Source organism: Strongyloides ratti, scaffold srae_chrx_scaffold0000008 (assembly GCF_001040885.1).
Source record: "Strongyloides ratti genome assembly S_ratti_ED321, scaffold srae_chrx_scaffold0000008".
Lineage (NCBI taxonomy): Eukaryota > Metazoa > Nematoda > Chromadorea > Rhabditida > Strongyloididae > Strongyloides > Strongyloides ratti.
The window spans coordinates 144,054-171,340 of NW_020171516.1; the positions used below are offsets into that span (position 1 = coordinate 144,054).

General features: G+C 18.0%; 5 protein-coding genes across 5 annotated transcripts; 2 read left to right on the plus strand and 3 right to left on the minus strand.

The window, feature by feature from the left end:
* Positions 1-2,269: 2,269 nt before the first annotated feature.
* Positions 2,270-2,655, plus strand: SRAE_X000249000 (Hypothetical protein; the record flags this gene model as incomplete). The annotated part of the gene is given in 3 exon segments (XM_024645773.1): positions 2,270-2,358; positions 2,458-2,543; positions 2,561-2,655. 3 exon segments carry the CDS (start codon positions 2,270-2,272, stop codon positions 2,653-2,655), a joined length of 270 nt encoding a protein of 89 aa, XP_024500023.1.
* Positions 2,656-3,154: 499 nt separating this feature from the next.
* Positions 3,155-3,409, minus strand: SRAE_X000249100 (Hypothetical protein; the record flags this gene model as incomplete). The annotated part of the gene is made up of 2 exons (XM_024645775.1): positions 3,155-3,260; positions 3,297-3,409. 2 exons carry the CDS (start codon positions 3,407-3,409, stop codon positions 3,155-3,157), a joined length of 219 nt encoding a protein of 72 aa, XP_024500024.1.
* Positions 3,410-11,495: 8,086 nt separating this feature from the next.
* SRAE_X000249200 (Thioredoxin family and Thioredoxin-like fold domain and Thioredoxin domain-containing protein) lies at positions 11,496-11,906 on the plus strand (the record flags this gene model as incomplete). The annotated part of the gene is made up of 3 exons (XM_024645776.1): positions 11,496-11,627; positions 11,672-11,800; positions 11,847-11,906. The coding sequence occupies 3 exons, from the start codon at positions 11,496-11,498 to the stop codon at positions 11,904-11,906; spliced, it is 321 nt and encodes a 106-aa protein (XP_024500025.1).
* A 243-nt stretch (positions 11,907-12,149) lies between these two features.
* SRAE_X000249300 (Protein lethal(2)essential for life) lies at positions 12,150-12,962 on the minus strand (the record flags this gene model as incomplete). The annotated part of the gene is made up of 3 exons (XM_024645777.1): positions 12,150-12,515; positions 12,565-12,730; positions 12,946-12,962. The coding sequence occupies 3 exons, from the start codon at positions 12,960-12,962 to the stop codon at positions 12,150-12,152; spliced, it is 549 nt and encodes a 182-aa protein (XP_024500026.1).
* A 937-nt stretch (positions 12,963-13,899) lies between these two features.
* Positions 13,900-25,392, minus strand: SRAE_X000249400 (SOCS protein, C-terminal domain and B30.2/SPRY domain and SPla/RYanodine receptor SPRY domain and Concanavalin A-like lectin/glucanases superfamily domain and SPla/RYanodine receptor subgroup domain-containing protein; the record flags this gene model as incomplete). The annotated part of the gene is made up of 6 exons (XM_024645778.1): positions 13,900-14,027; positions 14,080-14,725; positions 14,771-14,976; positions 16,491-16,557; positions 24,314-24,652; positions 25,348-25,392. The coding sequence occupies 6 exons, from the start codon at positions 25,390-25,392 to the stop codon at positions 13,900-13,902; spliced, it is 1,431 nt and encodes a 476-aa protein (XP_024500027.1).
* Between the last annotated feature and the right edge of the window lie 1,895 nt (positions 25,393-27,287).

The window sequence follows — 27,287 nt, forward strand, 5'->3', positions numbered from 1 at the left end:
TTTTACATTAAAATGTAAAGTATAGAAATATATGTAAAATTTTGTCTTGTTGAAAAAAAAATACAGTAATCTACGATGTATACATTTTTTTGCACATAATTAAGTGCATATGTTAGAAAATATTATTTTTGAACATATTTCTTTATATTATTTTTTTTTATGTAGAATGAAGAATAATAAATTTACAAATAAATTCTAAAAAATATATAGACGAGAATAGAGTAAGAAAATTTTTTTCTTAATCTTTCCAAAGGTAAAAATTGCGTTAATTACGAAAAGTTTAATAATTTTTAAAAAAAATTGCGTCTTCATATAGATATTGCAGCAAAAGTTGCAATAGCTTAATTTGCTGCAACATTATAATTTCATGAGTTTTTATAGTAAAATTTGATACAAAGGTAAAAAGGTCGGATAAAACGTTTCCGGTCTTATTTTTTCAAAAAGATGAATATTAAAGTGAGATATGATAATCTAAAGTTAGGTATAAAATTTAAAATTTTTAAAACTATAATTTTTAAAAAAAAAAATTTATTAAAAAAATAAAAAAAAAATACTCCTGGAGAATTTTTTTTCTCTACATTTTGACTGTTATGCCATATCTATATCAATTTCCGTTCTCCAGATATCCTTAGAAAAGTGTAAAAAATTATTTTAATATTTTTATCAATTTTGTGTCTTTATATTCTTTTGGTAATAACTTTTTAAAACGTAATTATTTAAACATAACAATGGAAAGACAATTGATGCAGCATCTGATTCTCTTTAGAATGAGATAATCTTCACTGAAAACAGACGTTCCATTCTTGAGATATTGAACAAAAAATATTCAAAGAAAAATATCAACATAAAAATATGTTACAAAAAGTCTTATTTGTGAATGTATAAATGTTATTTTTTAAAAGAATTTTTTTTTCTCTTTAGACAATCAAAGTTTTAAAGCTTTTATTCAATACTAATATCAACATAAATATTTAAAATATAAATTTTCAATTTTTAGTTGCAAATCAAAAGTATTTTTTTTTTCTACTTCTTAATAATTGACAAGAAAATTTATTGTATTCTTTAAAAAAAAGAAAAGATATTTATCAAAGAATAATGAGAATGTAAAAGTTCATGAAAAATTAATTAATTATAATTTTATATTATTTTATTTTTAGATTTTATAATTTATCATAAATTTAAAAGAAAATAAATTATTTTTTACACTAATTGTTTTTTTATAGCTATATATGTAAAGGATAAATATCAGTATATATAATTAAAGATTTATTTATCTAATATTTTAATTATAATTTGTCTATTAATTTACAAAATTGTATATAAAAAAATTTTTAAAGTAATTTTCAAAAATATTTTATATGTCTTAAAATCACATTATATAAATTTTAAAGATAACAAAAAATTAAAGATAATATGAAACATTATTTAACATTATTTAAACTATTCTCTATATACTCTTAAAATTTAAGAATAGTTAATGTTAGTTGTATGTATAGCAAAATTACATTTTATCAAAATAAATTTTATACATCATAAATCATATTATACATAATTTGAAATAAATGTTACAAAAAATCAAAATGTGTTGTATATATAACAAAATTTCTATCAAAAAATTATGGATAATATCAAAAATTATTTTATATACTTTAAACTACATTAGATAAACTTTAAATATTTTTTAAAACTTTAAAATGTTAAGTAGATATTATTATAAAGAAATTATATTCAAAAAATAGAATGTCAAAAATATTTTGAGATTATTTCTAAAATATAAATGTTTAAAATATTTCTAAATAAACAGATTTGTTTTAACTCAATAAAATGCTTTAAATATTCAATTAAATGTTTTAAACAAAATTCAACATTGTCATGCATCAAATAAATGTATTTTATAAATAAAGTGTAATAATACAATATAAAAATGATAAATATTTTTGTGACTAGATATTTTGTTTTCATTTTATTCTATATAAAAGGAGTAAATGAAATGAAAGATTATACTTACTTTTTAAATTTATAATAAATTATTAACAGTTTTATTTTAGTTAACTGCATTTATGTTAACATTTTAGTATAATATAAAATTATTATTTATTTCTTAAAACTATTTTGATCACATTTTAAAATTTATTGTGATAACTTTTTTATTGTTTTTTATTAATAATTATATAAAATTGCATAATTTATAGAAATATATTAATTAACTAATTTTTTAAAAAATTTCAGATAATTTTTTTTAATATTATTATTAAAAAAAATATAAAAAATGACGTTTACATTTTTTATTTATGTTACGATTAAATCCGGTCTTTTATTGACAATCTGTATGACAGCTATTGGAAATATTATTTACGAGATGATACAATAAATATTTGGAAGTAATATAAATTAATTTAATTTAATTTAGTATAATAACTAAATTTTATAATTAAAATAATTTTGTTACATTTTTAGTTATAAAACTATCAATAAAATTTTTTACTATAAATACTTTAATTTTCAAATAATTTACTATTATTTTATTATTTTAACAAACATTAATTTCTTCATATTTTAGTCAAGAAATTGAACCATTGGAAAAAAATATTATTAGTAAAAATGAACCATATTTTTATAATTGTAATGAAGGCAAAGCCATTGAAACTAACTTAGAAATACCAAATTTATTTGATTGTAATGAGATGCAGATAAAATGGCATATGGAAATTAAAAATGTAGTTTATAATGAAATTGGTACAAATGAATGACGTAGCATTATTCAAGTTCTTTTTGCTAGCAAAAATTATGTCATATTTTATGGCAAATTAGATGGTTACAAATTATTATTTCAATTAATTTTATGGATAAAATAGAAAAAAACTATAGCTTACAAAAAAGATGCATTGCAGGCAATCGTGTGCGTAACACGCACTTGTGTTTTCTTAAAATTTTTTACACATATTAGAATTCAACGTTTAGTTACTCTTCTTCCTTTATCAAATTCATGAACACCAAAAGTATTTATTGGAATAGTACAACGAAAAACAGATTCGTTTCTAAAAGATTCTTTTTTTACGTGTTTATAACTTCTTTTATCATAATCAGTAAGAAGTTCTTTAACATGATTTTCGCAAACAAATAATTTTTTTAAATTTTCTGGAGTTCCTTTGCTCTAATCAATGTCAAAATTTCCTTCATCTCTTTGCATCAGCAAATCTACTTTATTATGTGCTCCAAACAAATCATTAACTTTTGCAATTGTTTCTATTTTTTGTAAACTAAAAAAATAATCTATATATTAAAAAATAAGTTACCTATGTAATTTATTATTTCTTTTTTGGCAATCAATTGAAACCATTGACGCACATAATTGTCTTGTACCATTTTCAAATGATGATAAATGTTGAACATTAAAATAGCATTCCATTTTTATAGAAAGAATATATCAAAATTTTTAAAATAAACTTTAACACCAAGCAACGATTCTTTATATGAAGAATGTTTTTATTTTTATATATTTTTTATAAACTATAATTTTTTTAATTTATCATTTTTTTATATTAACTCTTTAAAATATATATTTTTATCTTAGATAAAATTGACACATTACTTAACAAAGATAAACATTCTCTTATAAAATAAACTTTTATTTGATATTTTTAAACAACACTATTTCATAATTTTATTTTATACTTTATATTTGAAATATTAAAGTTTCAAAAATTTATCTAGATCATTTTTTGAACAAAACTGCTAAATATTTAGTTTTATTATTAAGTTAAAAAATAGGGTTTTTAAAAAAGTTTAATGTTTAAATTTTTTTATAGAAAAAAATATTTATTATTACATCTTTTTGTTCTTTTTAAAAAAAAAGTATCAAAATACAGCTTTACTGTTAAAGAAACAAAATATTATAAATAATAAAGTTTTTTAATTTACTTAATATAAATATTTAATGATTGAAAATGCTTTTCTAAATATTTTTATAATTTTTATCAACAAATTTGTTTTTATAACAATAAAGATATAGTAGAAAAAAGTAAACTAAGTAAAAATAACTTATATATTAATAAAGCAATGTAAAATATTATTTTTTTGGTTATTGATATTTAAACCTTGTAACTAAAGAATAATTTTTTTTAGTCAAAAATTATGTAAAACATTCTTTTTAAAAGACTTATTTAATAAATATTTTAAAAGATAAATATAACAGTGCTAAAAAAACTAAGCTTTTACAAGTGTTTTTTTTTTAAAATTTTTTTATAAATATCTTTTTTCTCCTTGAAAAATAAAAATGGTGAAAGTGTATCTGAGAGTTTTTAAAAACGCTGAATTCATTTTTAATATTTCCAAATAAAAGGGTCTTCAATTTTGATGACTTTCAAGCTCAATTTATTTTTATATTGAGAAATTTTTTAATTCTATTTAGTTAGTTAAAATGATCATGAAAAATGGTGAAAAATGAGGTATTGAAAGTCATGTTTTCATATGCATATTAATGATATACACTTAGAAAAATAAAAAAATACACTTGCAAACAAAATGCTCTACTGTCGCGCACGAAAGAGCTATGAGGCTAAAATTTTACCTCAGGTTATACTTCACCTAGGTACATTATTTAAACATATAAAATTGGGATGTTGCAAAAATGTTTGTTCCGGATTGCTCGAGTTTTTCAAGAAACGTGTTTTAAATGTATGGTAATTTGAATATTTGATAGTTAATTAAAAGCAAAAAAAATTAATAAATAATATTAAATTATTATTGTATTTTTTAAAAAAATATGCACATATTTAATGTTCAATTTTTCAAGAAAAATTTTAAATACATACGTGACATTTGAATTAAGAAAGTTGATAGTAGATTTTTTTTAAAATATTTTTTAAAAAATTTTTTTAATAATTTCTTTTTTTTTTATCTATTTATTTTTTTAGTATGAAAATTTTATTAAATTATTATTGTAATTTAAAAAAAAAATTATACATATATATAATATTCATATTTAAAAAAAAAATTGAAGTACGTCAGTGACTCTAAAATTAAGCCTAATCTCTTATTTATGCAAGTAAAAAAAAATTTTTTTAATGATACTGATAAAATATTAAATTACATGGAAACATTATATAAGTATATTTATTAACAATTAATTATATAAAAAAACAATAACTAAAATAAATAATAGCATAATTACTTTTAACAATAGAAGAACACTTTATAATTTTCAGATTTTTTCAAATTTTACTTTTATCACGCTCACTTATTTTCCTTTAAATACCACCTTTAAAGGTCTCAAATTCAAAAAAAAAGTCCAATTTTCTTTGATTTAATTTTGTTATCAAATCTCTTAAACTTATTATCTGTTATCACAATTCTTTTTGCATCTTTTGCAACCACCTGATCCGGTTATGAAAAACAGCTATTTTCCACTATATTCACAATACTCAAATAGTATTATAAATTCTTAAAGATTATTGCTATAAATTCAAAAAATTTAGAAATTTATTTGGCATTAGAAAAATTTTAAAGAATATGTTAAAATATTTTCTTTCATTTCATTTCAGTTTAATTTAATTAATAAAATGGTGACAAATCGTAAAAATAATATATCACTTTGTTAAGTTGATTTTTTAAAAGTAAAGTATTATTTTTTTATTTATATTTACAATTTTTAGTAAAAGATTATTTGTTTGTAAATTTTATAAAATACATTTGCATTCATTTTTTTGTACAATTTATAAGTAAAATGTTAGAAAAATTGTTATAAAATCTTGTATTTTTATTAATTATATATATTCGAAAAAGGTACGAAATAAAGAAATTTATCAAATTTAAATATAATCAATATTTTAAAAAAATGAGATAATTTTTATTATTTTTTTTTCATGTTCATTATCAGACAAACACATCGTTTAAAAAATGATGAACAGAATGTTTACGCTATGAATTTTTTGTATAGTTATATTAAAAACGAAGAATATATGAATTTAATATGTTTTGACATAAACATTTTATTTTTAAATAGGTATCATTCATATTAACAATAAAAGCAGAAAATAATAAATGTATTGTATTATGTTAATTTTTACATGTGAAAAAGTGGGGTCTTTGAAGGCATATGAAAAAAAAAATTTATTGTGCAAAACACTTTTCGTGGACGAAAAATTTTATTTTATGTGATTAGACAAGAAAATGCCAATTAATATGTTGATGAAAAATTTACCGATGTTTGATCAAAAATATTTTAAACATTTTTTGCTTCAATGAAAAAAATTTTACAATTGAATTACGCATAATTGCTTCATTCAACAGATTTATATTTTTTAAGTCAACAAATATCTAAGTAAAGATTATTTTTGTCAAAAAAAACCTTAAAGAGCGGATATATAGTTATTTTAAAGATCTTGAACCTAATCATTTTCAAAAAAAAAAATGAAGCATCAGAATTTTAATAGAAAAAATGCATTAAGATGGAAGGAAATATGTTGATTTACAGTGATATTACCAGACCAAAATATTAGTTCTTTAATAGTGTATCCGAGAACTTTTCAAATGACTTAATATTATATTGATAATAATTTTTTATTGTAAACATTAAGCCAAATAAAATATTTATCGAGGCATCAGTACAGTAAACTTTATTAAAACAATTTTTATTATTAAAAATTATATTCTTTCTAGTATTTCAAGGTAAATACTAAATTAAATTTAGTTGCTTTTAGTTTTGACAGCAAAAAAAGCACTTTCTTTAATCATTATAAAATTTTTATTATTTTTTTTACATTCAATTCAAAAAAATTTTTTTATATTATTTAAACAATAAAAATAAAAAAGAAATTATTTATATTTTTATGCACTAATATTATTTTCTTATATAATTATTAAATTTCTTTTATATTTTCTTTTCAATATTTACATAATAGATTGTTTTTAAAAACGCATTTAAAATTTTCTTCATAACAAAAAATATTATTGGCATTAAACAGTAATATAAAATTTTTATTTTATTTATACAAATATAAATTATGACCTTAAAAAGTTATTTTTCAAATTATTTATTTTTACCTGAAATAATACTAATTATATATATTTAAATTACAATTGCGTGATTAGCACACGCTAGTTCGAAAGGCATAATCATTGAAACTATAGACTTTTCAATTCTTTTTATGAAATTAGTTAAGATTCCATATAAAAATTCAAATATCCCTTAAATTTTTTAGAACTTATTTTTTTCATTTTTTTAAAAGCATATATAGAACAATGTTTTTAATTAATTATTATTTTTTTTAAATAAAGATAAATTTTTTTTTTAATAAAATAATACAAATATGGAAATTTTTAATTAAAAAATTAAAGTAAATTTATATATTAAAAAAGCACGTTTTTCGGACGCATTTTTTCACGGGCTTTTTTAATGTAACTCGTGTTTTCACTCACGCTTTTTAAGATGATGGGATAAAATTATTTTAAAATTAAAACAATTTTAAAGAAAAGAATAATGTTTTTAATTTTGATTTTATAAATTTTTCTTTTTTTTAAATTTTTTTGATATACACAGAAATTTTGGAAAAGAAAAAAAGCTATAATTAATTTTGTTAAATATATATGATAAGTATTAATATTTTTAAATTATTAAATTTTGTTACGTTTTTTTATATCAAATTCATTTTGAACAGTAATTAAATTTTTATTATATAGTAAAAAAAGTAATCATCGCGTAATGGTTTTAGTCATAATTTTTTATCTATTTAAAGAACTATTCACTTTATAAGAAGTGTATTTAATTGATTCATATAATCAGCTTGTTACGTCTAAATTTTATTTCTAATTAATTTTATTATAGATTTGAAAAACCTATTCTAAGATCTTGTTTTTTTATTTTGAAATTTGTAATCTAGGGAGTATAAGTTTCTTCTAAAGTATAGGAGGTAAGTATTGTAGTTAATGTATATTTTAATTCTAATATTTTAAAATAATTTTCATAGGCGTTTATAAAATAAAATCTTAAGAAAATCCTTTTCTATAAATAATACAAGAAATAAACCTTAATCTTATTTTTTTGCTATATTATTATTAGCACCGTTGCTTTATTTTTTTTATAATTTGAAACATTTTTGATAAAAAATAGGTAAAAGTTTCTATATATTTTCAAAAAATATTTTTACTCATATTTTTTAAAATATAAATACACTTAGAATAAAGATTTTTTTATTATATACATCTTTTTTTTAATTTTTTATAATATATATTTATTAATTATTTATTTAATGATTTAATAATAATATATTTATGATTTATATAAATAATTAAAAATTACTGTTTTTTATAAATATTGTTTTTAAAAATAAGTTTAATTCTTTGCTGATATAAATAAAATGTCAAAAAGTTAATTATTAAAAAATATGTTTTTGAGATTATCTTAAGAAAAGAATTGTTCGTTTATGATAAAAGTTATCTGATTCAAAAGAACATCAAATACTGCATAATTCATATCTTATCATTACATTAAAAAAATAATTTTCATAAAGTTATTATCTGTCAAATTAAAAAAATACATAAAAATTTTGCATTATGAAAACCAACTCAAGAACGGATAAAATTGTAAAAACGATAAAGTAGTCAAAATGAAGATAACAAAATTGCTTAAAACTCGCTTTTTTAATAAGTCCATTTTCGAGAAAGTTATAAATTTTTTAAAGTTTCAAAACTTTATTTTTATCCTTAAAATTTATTTTTTTGAAAAGATTTTATCTAAAACGTTTTTTTAGCAATTTTTTACTTTTAATCAAATTTTGCTTTAAAATGATCATTTTGTAGTACTTGCTATTAAAACTCTTTTTGCTACAATATCTCTAAAAAAGCATTTATTAACAATGAATGCTGTTTTCGTCATCAGTGACTTTTTCTATCAGAAAAAGTTATTCAAAATTTAAAAATTAAAAAAAATTTCCATAACTCATTTCTCGTTTATATGGGATATGGATATTACTTTTTAGAAAAAAAAATAAAAATATTTTAAGACATTTTCAACGCATTGTTGATTTTTATTTTGTTCTTTTACTTTCATTTTTTTAATCTTTTTTTTGTTGTTTGCTTTATAAATATTAAAAAATTGACTTAATAATTTATATTTTTTGTCTCAAGTGTTTTTGAAACAGTGTGATATTCTAGCAAAATATATCAATATAGTTTAAACAAATTTTTAAAATGATAAAAAAATAAATTGCAAAAAAAATGTTATCTCATTAATTAATATTTTTTTAAATTATTATTCGTTTACATTTTAGAAACAAAAATCATACTAATCATTGTACTTATATATAATTTATAAGAAAATTTTTTAATTATTGTATTGAAATGTATTACAGCGTTAAAAAATTTAATACAAAATTATATATTTTTCATATTTTAAAAATGTAGAGTATTGTACTTTTAAATATATATTAGAATGTAGTGTAGTAATATTTATGTACTTTTATTTCATATAATAATAAAGCAATTTTTTTAGCGAAACTTATATTTTAAATTACATTTTTTTTACAATAATTTTATCGTGAATAATTACAATTAATAAGATTATCTTAAATATTTTTTGCAAAATTTTGTATATTCATAGAAAAATTAATTCATATTATAATAGTAATAAATAGTTTTTTTAATGCTTAATATATTAGATATCAATATTTTTTCATGAAATTTTTTTTAAATTGTATTTAACAAAATTTGCTCCAAATGTTTTTTTATTTTCTTTAAAAAGTTAAATTTAAATAGTTTTTTCCAAACTAAAAAAAATTTTTTTTGACCGTATCTCAAGAACCAAAAATTAATTTTTAGTGAAATTAATTTTATCTAGCAAAACATCAAAAACTACATATTTTTTCACACCTTTATTACATTGAAAAAAAAAACTCTTTTAAAATTTATAAGTATTATTATTGTTTGGGTACAATCATTAAATCTATTTAATTATATTAAATTCTTTTAAAACAAGGGAATATAAGATATTAAAATCATTTTATTATAACTTATTGTTAATATTAACAAATTTCAGTTTTAGGTGATATTCAATTAATATAATTCATAACTATCTTTTATTCTAATTATATAGAGAATAAATTAAGTGTAGTTTAAAAAATTTTATATATTGTATTTTACTAATTAATGTCACTTTATCAATTATATTTTTTTTATTGTGTAATGCTGTGTTAATAAAAAATTAAAGTATTGGATAAAGACAAAAATTATTTATTAAGTCATAACTAATTAATAATTTTATTGATATCAAAAAAAGCTGAAAAAAAAGTTTTTTTTTAAATATTTAAAGAATAAAATAAAATTTAGAAATCTGATAGTACTTGAAATGTAGAGTTATAATTTTCCTATAAATTATTTTTTTTATAAAAATGTTATGACGCATTAAAAATAAAAAAAATTAAGAATTTTGAAAACTAATTTCAAAAGCTTATATTTTGCTTAAAAATAATTATTTTCAAAGCATTAACCGGAATGTGGTTTTTCTAATCATTTTTTACTCCTTTGTTAAATTTACCTCAAAATCACTTGAAACAATAATTTTACATAAGATGCTAATGCTGCACTTTTTTCACTTTTTGCTGCAATATCTCTTCAACAAAATGATTATCCTTATCGTTTTTAATGCATTGTTTAATACTATAAATGTTTATTAAATATTTCAATATGAAAGATAATTTTTTAAATGTAACTTCTCATCTATATGTAGAATTAATTTATATTTTATTTTATTTGTATTCATTCTATTTATAATATAAAATTTTTATCTAAAGTATTATTTTTTTATATTTGTCATAAGACAGAAATATCTATTGTTTTTAATTAGATGAATAAGATAGTTTAGTATATATATATACCTTTAATTGTGTTAAAAAAAATTATTTTTGGAACCTTTTAGAAGGCTTTTTACGAATTTGCATAGGAATTACATTTTTTTTATATAATTTATTATTTTTAAAACAATATCTTCTATAAAAATTCCAGTTTAAGTAATATTTTCATTTGTTAAAATAATTTTTTTACTTTAATCATTTTTTATTATTATTTTTGTCTAATTTTACTTTTTCTGTTTGGTGATTATACTTAATGTAATTATTTCAAATTTTTAATTAATTTGATAATGTAATAAGTATATAAATATCTTTAATCTAAATTTTTTTTATTTAAAATATCACGTTTAACTATTTCCATAATTTACATATTCAAATTTATATTTTCAAATTTCTCAGGCATTTTGAGATAAAAACAAATTTTTTTCATAAAAACTTTAAATGATTATTTATCTTTTGTGAATATGAAATTAATTAGTTATATAATTAAAATGTTATTATTTGATAGTATAAAAATTTCTTGTAACCGTTAGCAACTATCATTATGTGTTTTTATAATATTATTTAATGCTTGGTTATTTATGAGAGGCTTTTAATTAGAAATTATTTCCAAAGATTAATAATTTTTTTTTTCTATTTTTTTTAGTCATAATGTCCGTTAAACATGTAACCAGTAAATCTGAATTAGATAAAATTTTCTCTGCTTCTAAAGGATCATTAATTGTTCTTGATTTTTATGCTTCATGGTGTGGTCCATGTCACTTAGTTGCTCCTCAGTTTTCTGTAAGTAATTAAAAAAAGGAAAACTATGAATAAAATAATTTTAGAAAATGGCAAAGAAATATACTGATGTAGTTTTTATTAAAATTGATGTTGATGAAGCTGAGGATCTTGCAGAATTGTATGATGTAAAAGTAATGCCAACTTTTCATTTTATTAAAGATGATGTCACTATCGTAAGTTTATCTTGTGTACTTTGTAGTTTTCACTCATTAATTATAGACTGTTCTTGAAGGAAATTGTGTTGAAGAAATTAAAAAAAATATTGAGATGCACAAATAAATTTTATTTTTAAATCATAAGACTAATACAAGATAATAAAATTTTAATAAAAAAAAATTTTGTTATCTGAAAATGTTTATTTTGTGAAATATTATAAAATAATAAGATCAAAATAAAAACAATCCATTGCAATTTTGTTTATGTTTTTGACTTTGTGAATAGGTACCTCATGGCATCTGAAAATAATTTGTGTAATAAATGTGTATTTAGTTGTGTCAGGATAAAAAGATATTGTTGTCACAATTAGTTGTTTATTTTAATAGGAATAGATTTTGTTTCTCCTTTATTTTGATCTTTTGGGGCAAATGCCTTAATGTGTAATTTTCCATCTCCTGTAACATTTGACTCAACACCATCAGGTTTAACATTTATTGGAAGTGGAAATTTACGAGTAAATGAACGAGATATTAAACCCATTTGATCTTCTTTCTCTGGGTGGGATGCCTTAACAACAATATAGTTATTAGATATTGAAATTTCAATATTATCAGCACCATATTCTGAAATATCTAAAACAACTTCTAAATGATTATCTGATGTTGAAAACAATGTAGAAGTATTTATTCCACCAAAATTTAATTGATGATTATTAATTAAACTATGTGGTTGCTAAAATTATATATTTATTTATTTATAATAAAAAAAAATATTAGCATACAATATGGAAACTTGCTGGTATAGCACTCATAACAGGAATTCCACTAAGAATTGATGTATTCGTTATTGGAGAACCTTTCGTACCTTCTTCAATAATTTTTCTTTCATAAGTACGATTATATGTTGAATGACTTTGAACGTTTGCCATTGTTTCTTCTATTAATGAACTAAAAAGAAAAAAAAAATGTAAATTAATAAAAATTATTAAAAACATATGAAAATAATAAATTTGAAGTACAAATTTAAACATATTACTAAAATATGTTAGGCAAAATCAATACAATAAAATAATTATCAGTATTTGTGAAGATATACTTAACACTTTAAAATATGACTCAACAATGATATCAACGCGTATTTGCATATAATTTATACCACTTACAAACTTTTGTTTAACATAACTAACAAATGTAATCAACTATTGAGATGTTTATATTTCTTGATTTTGTGTAGGTATTGACGGAGGAGTAAGGATATTTGATAAACAATATATTTTTAATAACTGAAAATTGTTAAAAGAAATATAAGATAGACAACTTTTTTTAAGATTTAATTTACTACTATATTTTATTTTTATTATTTTAATATGTAGTAAGCTTGAGAGACATGTGTTAAAAAATATTTCTTGAATACATCTGTGCAACATATTTTTATTTAAATTATAAAATAAATATATATAAAAAAAAATGCCAAATTAATTTTATTCGTCTTAACAAAATTTAATGAAAATACAATATAATGGCAAATTAGATTATTTGAGACGAATACCAAGCCTTTTATTAATCATAAATTGAATAAAGTTTTGATATTAGTGAATTTTGCTGAAATATTATAAAATTAGCATATACACTATTCAATTTTAATAATACAATTACATAAATAATAAAAGGCATACAAAAAAATTGAATTATAATTAACATTCAATTATTGAAACACAATTTGTTTTTATAGACAAAAAAATCAAATAAAGTGATAACAATAAATGAATATACAAATATAAAAAATAATGTCGGTGGTTTCCTTTATATTAATAGGTAATTAACCGGCATTTACCCCAAAAAAAGCAGAAGACATAATTTTTAAATATGTAAAAATTTGAATGTAAATTGAAATATATTGTTGTTTAAAATAGATAATTAAAATGTAGTTAGTAAGTATACGTCTCACATAAATTAAAACAATAAGTTCTTTGGAATATGGACGTTTATATACAAGAAAGTACTTTTTTGTTTGAAGGAATGTTATATGATTAAATCATATTGTATAGTGAACATATGATGATTAGGCAGAATTATTACTCATAGATATCTTTTCTACTTATTCAAATTTTTTTTTTCTACTTGTACAACAAATAATCAATACAACATTTTGACAAATTTAGATCATAAATATTTTTGATATTTCTTCTGCCAAGGTGAGAACGAATAACACGTCTGCAAGTTGACATTAATGACGGTGCTTCAGCTGAAAAAAAAAAGAACAACAATATATAAAGCAAAACAATAAGGTTACTTACGTGGGAAACCACCCATATATCCAATAGTTATTTCACAATGACCCCAAACTGCACTTACAATTGGATACAATGTTTTTCCTCTTAAGCCTCTAAAAGCAACACCTAAATAATTATCATCTGTAGCAAAAGCCATATATCCTTCATCCATATCTAAAATACAATATATAGATTCTGGTACTTCTTGTGTATCTCCAAAGAGACCGTTTGGTATATATTCATTGTTAGGATAGTCCCATTGTTCTTTATGTCTAGCGTCATGACTGCACTTCAAGCGAACGATATCCCAACCATAACTGTCTGAAGTTGAACCAATTAAAGAAGTATAACCAACAGCATGAAGACGTGCTTCTTTAGTAGCAACACCAATAACAGCATGTGTACCACGTTGTCTACGTGGCCAGGTAATTTTCCAAACATGAAATCCATGACTGTAACCGACTTTGCCACGAATACAATCTGTACTCTGAGCAACGGGATGTCTATGTAACGTTAAAGGATCATCTTCTTTAACAAAAATATTTAATGATCGATCATTTGGATTCCAAGCATGTTCTTCCATAACTTTTTGTTCAACTGGTTCAGAATCCATAATTATTTCAAATTTTTTTGGACAACATTCATCTGCATGATAAAATTCTTCACTTTCCTATAAAATTAAATTTATTAAGAATAATATTATAAATCAAGATACATTTAAAAAAGATGGCGATCGTGTTCTGTTGTCACGTTTGGCCTTTGTACGGCTTCTTATAATTGGTCCTCTATGACTGGTATTATGTCTTGAAGTAAGTTCAAGAAAACTTTCACGTACTTGTGCGAATCTGTGATGTGACATTGGTCGATTTTCTAAGTATCCGTTTAAGAAACGATCTGCAACTTCTTCTAAACGACCGTCTTCTAAAAAAAAAAAAAATAACATTTAATTTATATAAATAAGATAATTTTTTTTGATAAATCTGTGATCATTTAAATTATTTTTGTAATATGCAAAAATTAGCTAAAATATTGGTAAATATCACAATGGATTTTGATAAATTTATTCTACTAATATTTAAGTTAATTCATATACAATGATAAAATAAAAATAATACAAAGAGAAATAAAAAGCATCAAACAAAAGCAATTCGTCATTGTAAATAAGGTAATTTATATTTTTCATATAATAGAAAGTAAAAATGAAAAATTTTGTTCACCAATTAAATTAAGTGAAATACGTGTATTATCTGATCACATTATTTCCTATCTTATTTAAAATAACCAATAATATTATAGTGTATAAAAAGATTTCAATGTCCGGTATATATTCATTACATAATTTTACATTTATTATATTCAAAAAGGAAACTACATAACATTAAATATTTTCTAATCTAATATTTAAAAAAAATTTAATTTAAAAAAGGAATCTTTAATATGCAAAAAAATATAAAATGAAAACAAGTGTATTATTATAAAAAAATGGCCTCATTATTATAATACAAAATATGCTGATCTGGCAAAAATTATATTTTTATTATATAAGAAAAACAATTATTTTGATAGTATATCTTGCTTTCAACTAAAGAACAACATTTTTATTATAAAATGAAATAAATATTTTTATATTTTTTCAATAACAAAAAAAAAATAGGTAAATTATTTTTGTATGCTTTTAAGTATTATGATTAATAATATTTTAAAAAAAAAAGAAAAATTTTTTTTCTTTCTATAAAAATAAATGATAGTCAATTTAAAATATATAAAATTTATAAAACTATTTTTTTTTTATTTTAAATATTAGCGCCAAATTTAATCGTATTTTAAAATGAATACAGTGGCAAGAAAAGAAAACGAATAAAAATAAGTGAAATATGACATCTATAAAGTAATATATCAGTGAGTTTAACCTTCTACATAAATGTTAACTTTTATAAAGAAATATTATTAAAGAACAATGGATCCATCCCTCCAACAAAATCAGTCTGCTAGTTGGAAAATAAGTTGTTAAATAGAGAAATTATAGTTTGGATGATATATATTTATATATATAAATATATATATATATATGTAGCAATTGATGTAAACAGAAAAAGCCCGCGCAGATAAACAAATGCAGATACTGCATTTTCTTAAAAATGTTATGAAGTTCTTTTTTTATGACATTGTTTAAAACACATTTAACAATAGCAAATAAAAAGTACAAAATCAAATTGATATACTTTAAAATAAAAATAATGGCAATTTTTTTTATAATTGTGAATATAAATATAAAATAGTAATGTCTAGACTAAATAAATAACTTACAAAAATGACAATAAAATGATTTTTTTACAATGTTAAAATGTGGAAATTTTATTAAAAATAATAAATTTATATATTAACAATTGTAACAAATTGTTAAATATGATAAAATAATTATTATATAAACTTACGATCATTATCCATTCTTTGCCCTTCTTGATCTTCCATTGATGCTCTCTGTCCCATCATACGAATATACTAAAATATGAAAAAATTAGTCATAACAACTTCAAGTAAAAAAGAAACTAACTGACGTATAATTAAAATAAATTTTTTTTTATTTATGTTTAGAAATAATTTAACATGTAAAATATCATATGACGAAATGATTTTTTGGTTATATATTTATTAATATTTTTTTGTATATTATAATTCTAAAAATTTTAATAACCATAATATAAATTTTATTTTTATAAGTACATCTTATCCATCATAATAACAAAAAAAAACTTTTGAAAATTCATATTTAATAAAAGTAGGGAAAAAAAATAAATTTAAAAATTTTGTTAAACAATTGAAGGTTAAAAATAAAAATTTTCACTATAATTTAATGTGATAAAATGATCAAATTATCTTCAATAAGTTATTTTATTGTTATTATTTCTCTTAAAGCTTGTTATATTTCCTTCATATACTTTTAAAATTATATGGCGTAACAAAAAATGATTAATGTATAAAGGATTCTTTGTTTAATATAAAGGTAAAGAAAGCTTTTTAAAAATTTTTATAACAATTAAAATAGAAGAGTCTTAAAGTAAAAATGATTATGTTGTCATGACCTACGTTTCGCAATATTTTCTATAAAATAACAAAAAAAAAAAAAAAATAATAAAATTAATTTAAAAGTTTGTTAGTATTAAAGTTTTGATAATTAAAAATTATTTTAACGCTGAATAATAACATATAAAAATAAAAGTTTAATGAACTTAATTGATGTATTTTATAAAATGAATTTTTACATTATAAATAGTTAAAATTACAATAAATATGAAAACATTAAGAAATTATAAATTTAAAAAAGTAATATTAAACATTATTTATACATTATTTCTATGATAATGATAAAAACCACTTAAAAAGTGACGTTATCTAAAAATATCTTGGAAAAAAAAATTAACAATTTTATGATGAGTCAATGATCATTTTTAATTTATTTTTAAAATAAATAAAAGTCATACATTTTTTATTTTAATAATAATTAGTCAAAATTTTCAACATTCTATGACATTAAAACAACTTTCTTTTTTTTTTTTAAATAAGAAAACTATATTAAATAAAGAATAAAAAAAAAATTTGTTTTGTATGAAATTTTTCATAATATATTAACTAATATTGTAAACTATTAATGATTAAAAATATCACTTATTATTTTATTTTATTACAATACATTAAAGCTGCTTTCTTAATTAAGAATTATAGTAAACATAAAGGCCATGTGATTTTAAAGAACTACTACACAATAACAATCGCTCTATTTTTATTTGTCATCTGCTTTTTTGTATTTAAAAAAAAAAACCCAGAAAAATTGCACTTTAAATGGTTGAATAAAAAAGTGTGATTTCCATGAAAAATATTTTATAGATAAAGCATTAAATAACTTGAATATTTTTCTCTATTATAAAATTATATCTAATATAGAAATATAATATAATAAAATCAAAATTTATTAAATAGATATATATCATCAAAAATGATATATTTTTTTTGAGTGATAACAAAATATACTATATAATTCACACATATTTATATTAAATTGTATCATAAAAACAAAAGTAGTAATGATGTAATAAATTATTGTATATTTATTGTTAATTGCTTTTACATTAACAATGCTATTTATAAGAGCATCTGAATAATAAATAGACATAATAATAATAATAATAATATCATAACACAATTTAATCTTTTTAACAATATTAATCTTTTGACTTAATATATGAAAGAAAAAAATGTTTATTTTGCTGTAAAAAAAAATTATAGTCATAATATATATATATATTTTTTCACCTTTTAATACAAATATTTATTAAAAGGAAATATCTTTACAGCAAAAGTAGTTAATTAATAAACTGGGAATCAAAAATAAAAAGCTAAAAAAGCCTACGCAATAATATTTTTTATTTTTTTAAATGCTTGAAATTTAGTATTAATAAAGTACATAAAATAACGTCAGAAAATATAAGCAATATAGTTTAAAATTATTTGATACCACGCAATGGATTTGGATTAAAGAAAAATAGATATAAAAATTGATTAATAATCTTCTATATAAACTAATAATTTCTTTTATTAAAAAAACTTTAATAAAAATCAAATATTAACAAATAACACAAAACAAAAAAAAATAATATATAAAAACAATTGTATTTAAGTTAACTATTTAATAAAAAATGTAGAAATTTTATTATATAATATTTTAATATTATTAATTATATAATAAATTAAATTTTAACTGATAATAATTATATAATTTAAAATTTATAAAATATTATTTATACAAGTAAATAATGTTGAAAAAAGTAAACGAAATTTAAATTCTAGAAAAAAAGATAAATAAATCATTATCACATTGTATGAAATAGTTGACATTTTTATAATATTAAGCTAAGTAATATTCTTTTGTACAGGAAATTTTTAATTATTATGTATATGCTTTCTTTAACTTGATATAATGAATATAATACATAATCAATTTCCCGTTCCATTTTCTAATATATTTTTTTTTATTATATTATATATTTTGTCACTATATTTTTTTTATATATATTTCTTAAACGCTTCCAGATTATTCTTCTACCTAAATCTAGATAATATAATTATGTTTGTGTACAATCCTATTCAAAAGATATTTCAAAAGATTTTTTGCAATATGTCTAGGTACTTGCGCAGTCTGTTGAATGTTAGCATTTTACATAATAAGCATATATATAAAGAAAAGTATCTACCTCACTAGTTACAATTAAAGAAATAGGTAGGTGAAGGGTAAAAACAAAACTAGTATATTTCCTGATTTTACAGATATATTTTTAACGAATATATATAAATATTAAACAATTCCAATTTAACTTAGTTATATAAATTTAATAGGATATATACAGTTAAAATATATTGAATAAACAAATGAGTGTAAACTGTCAGTATCATTTTTTGATTTGTTGATAAACATACAAAAAAAAAAGAACTATAAAGTTTCAAGCTTTGATTAACGATGATAATAAAATAAACCAACTGAGAATAATATTAAAAAGTAAAATAAAAATGATCATCAAATTACAAATACAGCTGACTAAATAGGAAATTTATTATGATTCATAACTTTACATAAATTAAATAAAAAGATTGTAAAGCTTGAAGATAATTTTATACTTTTTTAGTAAAGTAAAAAAAAAAGTCTCAAAGTAAGAATAAATAAAAATGATATTAAAAAAAGAAATAAAAATTTTTTGATCAAAAGATTTTTAACCAAGATTTATTATTGGTAAAAAAAAAATTTTTAAAACAATTTTATGTAAATATAAAAATATTAATAAATTTTTCCTTATGAAATACTTTAATATTTATATGATACAATATAAAATACTGTAATTATTTATAGACCATATATTTTTAATATTTAAACTTTTTTTGCCCTTGGTATTAATTTTAACATAAAAACAAAATAAAAAAAATAATATAAAATAAAAAGTAGAAATTTTTATAAAAATTTTTAGGATAAATGTATTATAAATTGAATAAATATAAAATAAAAATAAAAAAAAAAACAATTAACTTTTAAAATAATATTATTTATTATATCGTTAATTTGTTTAAATGTATATACAACTTATACCTTTAAAAAAAAATTCATATATAATAAATATTATATGTAGGAAAAAAACTTTTTTTTTTGTTGAAAATAGAACGATTACGTTGATATTATATATATATATATATATATATATTTATATATGTATATTAAAAAGATTCAACTAGCATTAATAATATAACTAAAAATGCTTTAGGAAATTACACCAAGTATGAGTGATATTTACTGAAAGCTGGTTTTGATCAAGGAAGAGAAAGAAAGTGAAACTGTTGAGATGATAAAGTGCGCGTAGATTAAAAAGAATGATGCATTATTATATGTGTGTTTGAAATTGTCTCCTGACAACATTTATCTTCCTACAGCTGATTGTATATTTATGAAGAGAAGATTAAAAATAAATCATAAGATTTAAAAAAATATAATATTAAGATTGACAAAGAAGAATTTTTATAATATAAGTAAAAGTTATAAAATGTAGTATTTAAAAAGTGCTAAATATATTATAAATTAAATATGAACCTGCTTTATATAATAAATCTTGTATTATATATATATTCATATATATATATATATATATATAATTTTAAATTATTTAAAAAATTTTACTATTAAGTAGTATTATAAGATAAAAATTTAATTATATATAATTTATAATAAAATATTTTTTTTAGTATCTTTTTAACAAAAAAAAATTTGCATAAATTCAATTATATATAAATGAGACTGCTTTGATTAATATTTACAAAAGTACATTTAAAAAAAAGCTTATTTTAAATTTATATAATTGTAATAAATAAAATATTTAGTAAAAAAAACTATTTAACCAAGTTAAAATGATAATGTATGATGATATATTATTAAAATTATATTGTATAACTAAATGTTATTTTAATTGTATAAAAAAATTTTATACAAAAATTGTCTAATATATTTAATACTTAATTGAGATATATATATATTTTAATGATGTTTAAAGATTTTAATTTTTGGTCCTTCTCAATTTGTAACATAAAGTTTTAACAGAAAAAAATTAGAATAATTACATAATATTACTGTGGATAAAAATTATACAAATAGAATAGTATTATATTTGTTTAAAATCATGTAATCTTGTATACAGATAAACACTACATTATTATCTGAATTCAATTCTAAAAGTAAATACTAAAAATAAATAAATAAATAATTGTTCTTTAAGCAAAAAAAAAATAAATATAAAAAAATAATTTTATATCAAAATATCTTTGATATACGTGATGGTACATATTTTATCTTTCCATTTTGTTTCATTCATATAAAATGTTAAGTAACAAAAAATATTTATTATATTAATTTGTTGACAATAAGTAAAAAAAAAATTTTTTTATTTTCTTTTTTTTAAAAAAAAAAAAAAAAGAAAAAAAAATTAAATATAATATATAAATTTTTTTTTACTCTAATATGATATATTAAATTGGGTAAGTAAAGTAGTAAGTTGTTCTTAAAATAAAATGTTTTTTTTAATAGCATAAAAATATATAGTATGATATAGTATAATTTCAACTGATTATTTATTATAAAACATGAAAAGATATTATTATATTCTTCTTAAGCTATTAATAACATGCATATAATATTAGAGGTTTTTTTTTTATTTAAATTGTTTTTTAATAAATTTGTATAATATTGTTTTTAAAGTAATGTTTTAATGGTAAATAATTAATTTATATTTGTTAAATTTCTTTAATATATAATACTAAATATGTTTAATTGATTAATGTATGATCAAAAATAAATAATATTTAGAAATATTTTTAATCAAAAGTTAATATTATAAAGATTAAAGATAGATAGAAGATGGTAAAAACAGTGTTGCAAAGTATGAAAAAAAAATTGTTTATATATAGTAAAGGAAAATAAAGTGTTTGTTAATAATTTTATTTTTAACTATTTAAACATGCCTTCAACAAGTTAGACGACTATGAAGCATTTAAAATATCATATTAAAAGTTAAAAGAAGCATTTTTTGATTTGCAACAAATATTAAAAATTGAGCAACCACTTTTCAAAATATCTAGTTTAATTATAAAACAAAGCCATATATATATATGCTTTTAATATATTTATAAAGTGTATGAAAACGTTTAATGTGATTGGTGGTGGAAAAGAGCAAAAAAGAATTTAAATTAGTTTAAATAATAACGTAAAATGTTGTTTCAAAGAAATAATATTTAATTTACTTTTTTTTTTTTAAAAAACAAAAGCTTTTTAAATACTTTTATATAGTAATATTTAAAGTATCGAATGTCCTTTATATCTTATCACTTTAATTTTTTTGTTTTTGGCTATTTAAATAAACAATTTTGGTTATTATTATCTTTATAGAAAGAAATCTTGTTCATATATTATATTTATAAAAAAAAATGTGTATGTAAAAATATCTTATGATTATAATTTTAAGGTAAAATATCATGGTAAAATGAAAATTGTTGTAATGATTGTATAACTTATAAAATCATCTTTTATAATCTTTATTTATATAATAAACGTATTTTATTTGTAAATAATATTTCCTTTAACAAACCAAACTATAAATTATATAAAAATGATGTCTCCAAATAAGGGAAGGTATATATTGTTGACTATAAAAATAAACTTATTATAGACATTATAAAGCATGATTTGATAAGAAATAGATCAATGATAAAAAAAAATGTAAAGATTTTTTTAAAACGTGCTATTGTTAGAGCTAATTTAATTATATTTGTATAAATTAAATAAAATAAATACTTCTTTTATAATATATTATTAGAAGAAATTAAATATTTTATCTTTTATAATAAATAAAGTAATACTTTTAATTTCTTTTACCTTAAAGTTTTTTCATGATAATAATACAATTAATATAAAAATAAAATTATATTCTTTCATTTATTATAAATATATTAATAAAAAAAATATATAATTATTTAAAAATTAAAGTAAAAAAATATATATTTAATTTTGAAATAAAAAATTAAATATTTTTTTTTTTTATAATTTTTAAAATATTTTTTTATAAAAATAAGTGTATTAAAAATTATTGACAAAAGCAAAAAAATAATTAATTAAGTATAATAGACAAATAAAGTGTTACACAATTTTAAACATTGGTAAATTAAAAATTTATATATAAGATACTTTTTAATTTTTTAAAATTTAAAATATTATTTATCATTTGTTTGATCATAAGACAATATAAATAACAACAAATTTAAACATAATTTAAAAAAAAATTAAAATTAGTAAAGATAAAATTATTTTGTAACTATATGTTGAAATTTTTATTTTAAAATATCATGAACGTTTTAGTTTTATAAAAATTAACTGATTCAATAATATTAAAGTCAATAAATAAATCTTTAGTAAAACTTAGTGTAAGAAATACAAATTGTAAAATAATGTAAATTTTAAAAAAAAAAGTAAATAGAAACTATCCCATTAAATATAAACATTTTTAAATAAAAATTTTTATATAATGATTGAATCAAGTAAAAATAATGATTCCTGTTACAAATAAAACATTTAAACATCCTGTACAAATAATGTGACAAATTTTGTGGTTTTATGTCATTTTCAAAAGATATACCTATTGAAAATAGAAAAATTTTTCATATATACTAAATACTTAAAATTCTACTTGAACACATTTTTTTTAAAAAGTTGTTATATTCTAATAATCCTATATAAAGTCAATAAATAATATAAAACATCTCAACATCTTTTTTAATTTTTGATAATATGATAATTTTAATAAAATTTATGGTTGCTTTAATAAACTTTTATTTTTTTTATCTAAGCATTTATTTTATTGATAAATAACTTATAAATAAATCTATTAAAATTTAAAATATTTTTTAAAGTGTATGTGTTAAATTATATTTAAAAAATAACTTTAAATTGAAATCAATTAAGTCATCAAATCATATTATTTTTATATGATATCATTTTACTCAAAAAATAAATTATACAAAAAAAGAACATATACATTTATATATGCTTATTTAAAAAAAATATATTTTTTTAATTTTTTTATAATTATTTTTTAGTATATATTTATAGAATTTTCATTTATTTGTAATTATAAAAAAAATATATTTAATGATAAATAAAAATTTTTAATAAACTAACCCTGTATTGTTGATTTCCTAACAAATTACGAGGTTCCCTATTAGGATTTCTTTGTTGACTCTGATTAACATTGAAGATTCCATTCCCATGTTGATTATTATAATTATTTGACGATGTTCGATTTCTTAATGTAGAACTTTTTGATCGAACCTTTACTCTAGAACCATGAAAATTATGAACATGAGCAAATTCTCTTCTTGATATTTCACTTGGTGGTGATCTTACAATTAATTGTTGACGTTCATCATCATCATTTATATTTGAACTTCGAGAATTAACGACATAAGTAAGATGACTATTTGAAAAAACATTTGTTAGCCGACTAGCGGCAGCAAAACGCTTCTGCAACCAATCCAGTTTGATTTTATAATATAACAATATAATATAATGAATAAAATTTTTAATAAATTTATAAAATAATTAAAAAAATATTCTAAAAAAACATATAATTTAATAAAACATATATAAAATTTTGTTAGGATATTAATAATATACAAAATAAAATTGTATTAATGTAAATTATAATAAATAAATGAAATAAGACAAAATTATGTGTTTTGTGATTTATTGATAGAAAAAGAAATTAAAAAAAAAATAATTAAATTCATAAGTTAATATTTTATACTTAATGAATATTTATATATAAAAAATATGAACCAGTTAATTTGATATTAGCTAGTATTCTATGTAAAATTATTAGTTTAAAAGTTATTTATTAATTTGAAGTAAAACTTTAAAAAGGAAATAAATATTAGAAAATATATTAAATTAAATTTTGAAAAAAAAATTATAATATAAATACAAAAAACTTTAATATTTTTTATTCTTTTTAAATTTAAATTAATTTTTGTTTTGATAAAATAATTAGATATAATATGAATTTATAATAGGTTATAAACAGGATATGTTTTAACAATATTTTATTATTAAAAATCTAAATTTATTACAAAATGTACAAAATTTTTATGATGTAAAATATCTTTTTTAAAATGTTACGCTCTTTCAATTATTCACTATTAAAAACTAACACAAACTTTATTTTTATTGAAGAGTCTTTTGTTAAACTTTATGGCACTCATTTATTTTTATGTATAAAAATAAGATACTCAAAAAGCCGAAGAAGACTACTATATTTAAATATTAATAAAAGCCTATGTAAAATTATTTCCTATGGGAAAATCAAAACTTTTTTATATTATGATTTGGCTTATTTTACCATTTGATAATAACATGGGAATTTAAAATGGTGATATTTTTGGATAGAGGATGATAGATCGAAGTAAAAAAAAAAGACAATAAATGATATAACTGAAAAATTAAAGTAAATGTTTAAAAATGATTAATAGTGACATCCTATATATTTTTACTAAAATAACCAGGTTTAAATAGTTATTATTATTATTTTTTTCTTTATTATTTATAAATATTAATTTAAAAAAAAAGAAGTTTTCTGAAATTGATATTTTTTTAATCCTAAAAAATATTTTGTTTTTTTAAATAATTGTATTGATATTATTAAAATAGTTTAATTTTAAATGTTTTATAAATAAATGATAAAAGTATAATTTGTAGAAATTTTATGGTAGTTTTAAAGAACAGAAATAAATATTTTAATTAAAAATTTTTATATAAAAAATTATTAAGAAATCAATATTTTTGCTTAATAAAAATTTTTTAATATTATTGTATTCATAAAATATGTCATATATGTAATATAGATCATTAAACGTATAAAATATATTTTTAAATATTCACAAAATATTAATAATATATTTGAATACTTTAACTATGAAAAAAAAAAGTTTTTTTTTTTAACATTTTTATATAATTTTATTCATTTATTTTTAACTTAAATAAATGCTTTAAAAAAAGATATATTTTGGGTAATAAAATGATAAAAAAAATAATGAATGTTGTCATCGAATAAAAATGCATAAAAATGTCGTAAAAGATATTTAAGAATGATGGAAGCTTGAAATATATAGTATAAACATGTATTATAATTTTAAGATTGACGTTGAAAATTTTATTATAGCGTTAGATATTTCTAATCATGTAAAGATTAACCTTTATATTTACTGAAAAAACAAATTTTGGACATAGAAAAGAAATCTAGCATGTCATAGATATACAATATATTTAATGATGAATAAAATTTATTTTATTATTTTATTTGTTAAAACATGTTAATAATTATTTTCCAATTATATTTATAGAACATTAAACACATTATTAGAAATATCGTAGTATAAATAATTCATTTTAGTGTATAATTTATCATAACCGTAAGTAATAAAATATTACGCTATTTAATATATATGAAAATTCTGTCATTAATAATGAAAATAAAATATGAAAATAATTTATAATTATATAATAAATAAAAAAAAAAGATCAATTTTTTAATAAAATGACAAAAAAATATTAGTTTATTAAAAAAGAGACAAGAAATAAAAGCAAAGTATATAAAACGTAAATAATAGTTTATTAATTTCTTTTTTATTTATTTATTGGTATGTATTTTTACAATTAATAAAAAAAACTATTTTATTTTATTATTTTTCTAAGTTAAAATATAGCATTTTGAATTATTTGTTTAATACTTAAAAAAAAGTTTATGATATTTTATTTCACATACGAAAAATGAAAAAATGTGTAAAACAAAAATATTTCTATAACTTTTTTAATTTAATTTAACATTTTTTTACATTAATTATTTATTTAATAATTTTTGCCTTAATTTATTATACAGGTAGAAAATATTTTCTTTTTTTACTGTTTAATGAAGTAATTTTGAATAAAAAGTATAACATTTTATCAAAAAAAAAAGTCTTTTATAAAGATAAATCTTTTATAAATTTTGTATTTTCCAAATAAATAAAAAAGAAATTTTTTAATTGATAAAATGATTTAATTTTTATTATTTAGAAAAAAAAGAATATCTTAAATTACTTGAACCTAAAGTTGTTTTTAT